This window comes from Mandrillus leucophaeus, unplaced genomic scaffold, assembly GCF_000951045.1.
Source record: "Mandrillus leucophaeus isolate KB7577 unplaced genomic scaffold, Mleu.le_1.0 Scaffold368, whole genome shotgun sequence".
NCBI lineage: Eukaryota > Metazoa > Chordata > Mammalia > Primates > Cercopithecidae > Mandrillus > Mandrillus leucophaeus.
Genome location: NW_012103898.1, coordinates 2,061,623 through 2,069,496, shown reverse-complemented (window position 1 = coordinate 2,069,496; position 7,874 = coordinate 2,061,623). Strand labels below are relative to the sequence as shown.

Sequence of the window (7,874 nt, the reverse complement as noted above, 5' to 3'; positions counted from 1 at the left end):
CAAAGCCAAAAGATTAAATGACAAAAAGTAAAAAATATTTTTAACTCTTATTACAAAGAAGGCTTACCTGATACAAAAAAAAAAAAAACCTCTCCAAAATAGAGGGAAAAAACTCAAGAATCCAATGAAAGAATAGGCAAAAGAAATGAATAGGTTATAGAAAGAATGCAAATGGTCTTAACCATATGAAAAGATGCTCAGTCTCACTTATAATGAGATAGATATAAAGTAAAGCTATTATTAGATACCAGTCTTCACCTATCAGATTGTTACAAGGCATTAGATGTTTGCACCTGCTGGAAATCCTGTAGATCCAGTATTCTAATTGCGGAAAAGCATGAGAAAATGTGAGAGGTTACGATGGAAATAATCTTAACCAATTACTGCTTGATCTGTTTGTCTAGATTAAGGTAAATACAATTATTGTCTGCTTTAACTGACTTTGAATACAGGTCAACTAATAAGTATCAGACCAACAATTGGTGCCAGTGACTTCAGATAATAGAGCTTTTGTATGCCTAATGACAAAACACAGCTTCTTAAAACTCTGTCACTAAATTAATTTATATCTAAGTGAATGGTGGGAAAGTTTAGTTTCCAGTGCTCATCCATTGAAGTTGGAAGATTCTTCTAAAATGAAATCTCTTCTTCCATCCTTTAGGAAGAAGAAGCACTCCTCTCTGAGATGGATGTCACAGGCCAGGCCTTTGAAGACATGCAGGAGCAAAATATCCGTTTGATGCAGCAATTGCGGGAGAAGGATGATGCAAATTTCAAGCTCATGTCAGAGCGTATCAAGTCCAATCAGATCCATAAATTGCTTAAAGAAGAGAAGGAGGAGCTGGCAGACCAGGTTTTGACTCTGAAGACTCAGGTAATTAAGATGAGTAGAGCTTTCTATTTTATTGAAATAGGGCGCTTTCTACATGACGATACAAATTAAAGAACGATTATTGTGGCATTTTTTTGTGATGGAAAAAAATTTGAAAACTAAATGTTCATCATTAGGGTATTGGTAAGTAAATTATACATCTCTACTGTTATTCCTACAAAAGAGTACAGTGTAGCTGTCAAATATGGATCTGCTAATATGGAAACATGTCTGAAATAAAATCAACTGACTTATTTTGTTACCCTTTTTGCATTAAAGTGTATGTTTACTTGTGTGCCTGTGCTGTGTATTTTAAAAATTTCTGGAAGGCTGCATGAGTAACTGTTAGAATCGTTACCTCTGGATATTGGGATGAGTTGTGGGTGAGGTTAGGAGGTATGTGTGATTTTACTTTTTTTTTTTTTTTTAAATTTCCATAGGTTTTGGGGAACAGGTGGTGTTTGGTTACATGAATAAGTTCTTTAGTGGTGATACCAAGATTTTGGTGCACCCACAACCCAAGCAGTGTACATTGTACCCAATGTGTAGTCTTTTGTCCCTTGCCTCCCTCTGCCAAGTCCCCACAGTTTATTGTATAATTCTCATGCCTTTGCATCCTCATAGCTTAGCTCCTACTTACAAGTAAGGACATACAATGTTTGGTTTTCCATTCCTGAGTTACTTCACTTAGAATATTGGTCTCCAATTCCATCCATATTGCTGCAAATGGCATTATTTTGTTCCTCCTTATGACTGAGTAGTATTCTATGGTGTGACTTTTCCTCTAGGTAGATACCTGGAAGTGGGATTGCTGAATCAAGTGGTAGATCTACTTTTAGTTCATTAAGGCATCTCCATGCTGTTTTCCATAGTAGTTGTACTAGTTTACATTCCCACCAATAGTGTAAAAGTGTTCCCTTTTCATCATATCCATGCCAACACCTATTATTTTTTGATTATGGCCATTCCTGCAAAGTGAGGTGGTATTGCACTGTGGTTTTGATGTACAGTTCCCTGATAGTTAATGATGTTGAGCATTTTTCTTATGTTTGTTGGCCATTTGTATATTTTCTTTTGAGAATTGTATATTCATATCCTTAGCCCACTTTTTGGTGGGATTGTTTGTTTTGTTCTTGCTGATTTGTTTGAGTTCCTTGTAGATACTGGATGTTAGTCCTTTGTTGGATGTATAGATTTTTTTCTGCCACTCTATGGGTTGTCTGTTTACTCAGCTGATTATTTCTTTTGCTGTGCAGAAGCTTTTTCATTTAATTAAGTTTCATCTATTTATTGTTTCTTTTGTTGCATTTGCTTTTGGGTTCTTGGTCATGAAGTCTTTGCCTAAGCCAGTGTCTAGAAAGGTTTTTCCAATGTTGCCTTCTAGAATTTTTATGGTTTCAGGTCTTAGATTTAAGTCTTTGACCCATCTTGAGTTGATTTTTGTATAAGGTGAGAGATGAGGATCCAGTTCCATTCTTCTACATGTGGCTTGCCAATTATCACACCACCATTTGTTGAATAGGGTGTCCCTTCCCACTTTATGTTTTTGTTTGGTTTGTCAGAAATCAGTTGCCTATACGTATTTGGCTTTATTTCTGGGTTCTCTATTCTGTTTCATTGGTTTATATGCCTATTTTTGTACTAGTACCATGCTGTTTTTGTGACTGTGGGTTTTTTTGTTTTGTTTTGTTTTTTGTTTTTTTGAGACAGAGTCTTGCTCTGTTTCCCAGACTGGAGTGCGGTGGCGCGATTTTGGCTCCCTGCAAGCTCTGCCTCCCGGGTTCACACCATTCTCCTGCCCCAGCCTCCCGAGTAGCTGGGACTGCAGGCACCCGCCACCATGCCCGGCTAATTTTTTGTATTTTTAGCAGAGACGGGGTTTTGCTGTGTTAGCCAGGATGGTCTCAATCTCCTGACCTCGTGATCTGCCCGCCTCGGCCTCCCAAAGTGCTGGGATTACAGGTGTGAGCCACTGCGCCTGGCCGTGACTATTTCTTTATAGTATAGTTTGAAGTCAGGTAATGTGATGCCTCCAGATTTGTTCATTTTAGTTAGTCTTGCTTTGGCTATACGTGCTCTTTTTTGGTTCCATATGCATTTTAGGATTGTTTTTTCTAGTTCCTTGAAGAATGGTGTTGGTATTTTGATGGGAATTGCATTTAATTTGTAGATTGGTTTTGGCAGTATGGTAATTTTCACAATATTGATTCTATTATCCATGAGCATGGGATGTATCTCCATTTGTTTGTGTCATCTATGATTTCTTTCAGCAGTGTTTTGTAATTTTTCTTGTCGAGGTCTCTCACGTTCTTGGTTAAGTATATTCCTAAATATTTTATTTTATTTTTTTGCAGCTGTTGTCAAAGGGGTTGAGTTCTTGATATGATTCTCAGTTTGGCTGCTGTTGGTGTTTAGCGGAGCTCTGATTTGTGCACATTAATTTTGTATGCTGAAGCTTCGCTGAATGCATTTACCAGTTCTAGCAGCTTTTTGGATGAGTCTTTAGGGTTCTCTAGGTATATGATAATGTAATCAGCAAATAGTGACAGTTTGACTTCCTCATTACCAATTTGGATGCCTTTTATTTCTTTCTCTTGTCTGATTGCTGTGGCTAGGACTTCCAGTACCATGTTGAATGGACGTGGTGAGAGTGGCATCTGTGTCTTGTTCCAGTTCTCAGGGGGAATGCTTTCAACTTTTCCTTGTTCAGTATAATGTTGGCTGTGGGATTGTCATAGATGGCTTTTATTACCTTAAGATATGTCCCTTCTATGCTGATTTTGCTGAGGGTTTTAATCATAAAAGGATGCTGGATTTTGTCAAATGCTTTTTCTGCATCTATTGAGATGATCATGTGATTTTTGTTTTTAATTCTGTTTATATGGTGTATCACATTTATTGACTTGCGGATGTCAAACCACCCCTGCATCCCTGGTATGAGACCCACTTGATCATGGTGGACTATCTTTTTGATACGCTTTTTGAAGGTGGCATGAGAAACTGTTAGAATGGTTACCTCCACATATTGGGATGAGTTGTGGGTGAGGTTAGGAGGTGGGTGTTTGTGATTTTACTTTTTACACTTTAATATTGTTTGATTCTCCTTTGTGCATTAATTTCAAAAAAGACTCTTTTAGAATGGCTAGCTGTTCTGAAGGGAATACTCTTGGACTTTTATTTGAGTTCAATTTATATGCTGTAGTATGAATTACTGGGTTTTAAGCTTTAGCATGTGATATTCTCTATTTTTGGCAATTTGGAAAAGAATCTTTTCAGTCATTTTTCAGACTCTTATTTGAATCTTCCACAATATTTTATATTAAAAATAAAGCTTTCAGTTATCATAGTCTTGATGTATTTTGAAGGGTTCATGGGCAAAATCGGTAATAGTTTGAGATTTCTAACATTGTATTTTGTGGGCTTATAGATTAACAGAATAGTTTTTTTTGTTTTTTTTTTTTTAACTTTTCATTTTTGTTAAAATTTGATTTTCTGTTCAAAGGTTGATGCCCAGCTACAGGTAGTAAGGAAACTGGAAGAGAAGGAGCATCTGTTACAGAGCAACATTGGCACAGGGGAGAAAGAGCTGGGTCTTAGGACCCAAGCCTTAGAGATGAATAAGCGCAAGGTATGATTGATTAATCTAATGATGGTTAGTCTCAGCGGAACAAATAAGTATAACACTGTTGAAATTATAAGTTTGCTTTATTCCTTCAACTTTGGCTAACATTTTGCTTCACTGGGAATAAGAGATGATACAATGGTGTTACTTATTTGTACATCCTACATAGGCAATGGAGGCAGCCCAGCTTGCAGATGACCTCAAAGCACAACTGGAGTTGGCTCAGAAGAAGCTACATGATTTTCAGGATGAGATCGTGGAGAACAGTGTTACCAAAGAAAAGGACATGTTCAATTTCAAACGAGCCCAGGTAAAAGCAGTTGTCTTTTCTTGTCACCTTTTAGGTGTTTTCTGAGGTCAGAAGTGACCCATATCATGAAAGAATCATTAGTCCAGTGTATGCCATTTCCTGCGAGACTTGAGGGAGTTTGTTGAGGAAAGAGAGTAAGTGTTTTCTTCACTGCCATATCCTCAGACCCTTTTATGGTGCCTTGTACCTAGTAGGCACAAAATAAATATTTGTTAAATTAATGAATTAGTAAATTGTTAAAGATGTAGCAGCATAGCAGCAGTAGAGGATTTTCAAGTTCTCCTATAATGTCTCTATTTTTGTCATGCCGGCTGTTTCTCATGATGTCTTTCAGTCCTTATCCATAAATCTGAGTTATTTTAAACCAGTCTACCTTCAGCTTAAAACTAGTTACCATAAAACAAAGTGGACTGTCCTCTAAACTCTTCTTAGATGTGTTTTCACAGGTCTGAATTGGTAATAGATGCAATTCTAATTTGAGGATATGATATGGTTGCCTGTTCTGAAACAAAAGAAAATAGTCTGCCATTTGCAGTTCTCTACATTTCTACAAGATAATTGGACATAAAAGGACAGAAAGTCCTCTCTTTTCACAACAGAAAATTCAAGTTAGAGCTATTGTTTTTCTCAAAAATGGCAGACTTGGGTAAGTGTGTCTAATAGGTGTGCTATCCTACCACAGGAGGACATCTCTAGACTTCGCAGGAAGCTGGAGACCACAAAGAAACCAGACAATGTACCCAAGTGTGATGAGATTCTGATGGAAGAGATTAAGGATTACAAGGTTAGAAAAAATGCCTCAGTGATTTGTTTTTTGTCAAGGCTTTAAGTGGCATAATAGAATGGGAGAATGATTTACATGATGGTAACCAGAGAATGGTTTATTTTGGCAGGTTGGGGGAAATGATGCTCTTTTTTTAGTGCCTTGTGGGTTCTCTTCTTGGTTGTGTACTATATGAAAGCCATTTGGATCATAAACTTTCATGATTGCTCAAACTCTGACATCTTTTCTTTTTAGGCACGCTTGACCTGTCCGTGCTGTAACATGCGTAAAAAGGATGCTGTTCTTACTAAGTGTTTTCATGTCTTCTGCTTTGAGTGTGTGAAGACACGCTATGACACTCGCCAGCGCAAATGTCCCAAGTGTAATGCTGCTTTTGGTGCCAATGATTTTCATCGCATCTACATTGGTTGATCTAAGTCAAGAGAAGAAGAGGAGCTGGCTAGTCAGGAACTTATTCATTAACCACCAAACCTCTACCTCTTCTCTCCTTGACTGTCACCTGTAGGACAGTTTTTCAGTCAACTACCTTTCCTCCACAGACTTTACTTCCAGGCTCTCCTCTTCAATAGCTGGATGACTTTAGCAGAAAGGACTGGTAAATACAAGCCTTGGGTTTCAGAATGAATTAGAAACAAACAACTCTTATTGTCTTCCCTCCCAGCTTTGTTTATTTCCTGCTTTTAGACTTTTCAATGTTTTCTTTTTCCAGCCCACTGTATAAACTTGGATTGTCCATTCCTCCTGAAGAAATCAAGTTGGTATTTTTGATATGGAGAAGGGAACAAAAGTGGAAACATGGCTACTTTTGGGGAGTGATATTTTAAAAAATAAGTTGTCTATGGGCACAAAGTTTTCTTCATTTGTGTAGCAAACTTTTTGTGAATGTGGATTACAAAATAGTATAATTGTGCTACTATCCCCTGGGTGGTTTGCAGCCCTGATGATATTATGTCTAGGATGATTCAGTTCATTTCCCATTTACTAGCAGAGTAACTTGTTAAGACCAGCTGACTTTCTTGTTAAAGTTATTTAAGTTTTGAATGCTCTACTACTTCAAGTCTGTAAATTTCTTGAGGCTAGAATAATTTTAAATAATATGACCCTTTGTCTTCTGATGAAATAAGGATTGAAGAGGGTGAGTCAGGACTGAGCTGGTGAAGAAATCTTTTGGGTATTCTGGGAATTTGATACAGAGATAACTTGGTGAGCTATGAATTACTCTCAGTCTCCTTTTTACAGGGGTGGTTGTGATCCCTCTTTTCCAGAAAATTCCGTGGAATGTTTCTGTAGGACTTTTTTCTCCACAAGCTTGAATTAAAGCAGGATTCAGTTTGCATTTGTGTTTATGATTTTTCTTTGAAACTTTTGTCTTTATTGTTACAAGTTAATTTTATACCTGCAGTTCTAGAATTGAATTCTCTTGCATGGAAATAATCAGCTTAGATCAAGAGGTTGGCCTTGTTTAGAGTATTTAGATCTTTGCTTAATTGAAGCACTTTTCTCCTAGTTCTTTTATTGAGTCTATTCTGTGGAAAAATAATACCTAAAAGATTAATTTATTTGACTACTCAGTTATCTTTCATAGTTCATTATGTGGGGTAAGAGACTATAATTTGTTTTTAGGGGGAGCATATTGCCGCCTGTAGCTTTAGGGTGAGAGTTCTTGCATTATGTGGTGGTGGTTTTTTCTTTTTTTTTTTTTGAGATGGAATTTTGCTCTTGTCGCCCAGGCTGGAGTGCAGTGGCACAATCTTGGCTCACTGCAACCTCTGCCTCCTGGGTCCAAGTGATTCTCCTGCCTCAGCCTCCTGAGTAGCTGGGATTACAGGTGCTCACCACCATGTCTGGCTGTTTGTATTTTTAGCAGAGATGGGGTTTTACCATGTTAGCCAGGCTGGTCTCAAACTCCTGACCTCAGGTGATCCGCTTTCCTCGACCTCCCAGTGTTGGGATTATAGGTGTGAGCCACCATGCCCAGCTGCATTATGTTTTATAGTAACCAGCAAACCAGAGGTTTTATAAATCTCTGGCAAGGGGTTGTGTAAAGTGGATCCCTCTTGATCACCACCTGTCCTAGAAGGCAGGTAAAAGCAAATTCTGTGTCCTTTTGTGGTCACCAGCTATAATCAGCAGGATTTGCACTGAATTCCACAAAGTCATGTGGTAGGAATTAAGCAATGAATCTAACTAGAGAATCTTACTAGGTCATCAAGAGAGGTCATGGGTCCCTTGACCCCCTGCTTAGCAAACACCCCCACCCCCACAGAACCATCATGACAGGATTAAC

General features: G+C 37.9%; 1 protein-coding gene across 1 annotated transcript in view; it reads left to right on the top strand.

Moving 5' to 3' along the window:
• RNF20 (ring finger protein 20, E3 ubiquitin protein ligase) overlaps nucleotides 1-6,923 on the top strand; it is a 37,984-nt gene extending 31,061 nt beyond the window's left edge. The window contains exons 16-20 of the mRNA XM_011990058.1: nucleotides 662-874; nucleotides 4,374-4,499; nucleotides 4,663-4,803; nucleotides 5,486-5,587; nucleotides 5,822-6,923. Of these exons, the coding sequence (XP_011845448.1) occupies nucleotides 662-874; nucleotides 4,374-4,499; nucleotides 4,663-4,803; nucleotides 5,486-5,587; nucleotides 5,822-5,998 (759 nt within the window). The 3' untranslated portion in view covers nucleotides 5,999-6,923. The remainder of the gene's footprint in view (nucleotides 1-661; nucleotides 875-4,373; nucleotides 4,500-4,662; nucleotides 4,804-5,485; nucleotides 5,588-5,821) is intronic.
• The last annotated feature ends 951 nt before the right edge of the window (nucleotides 6,924-7,874 follow it).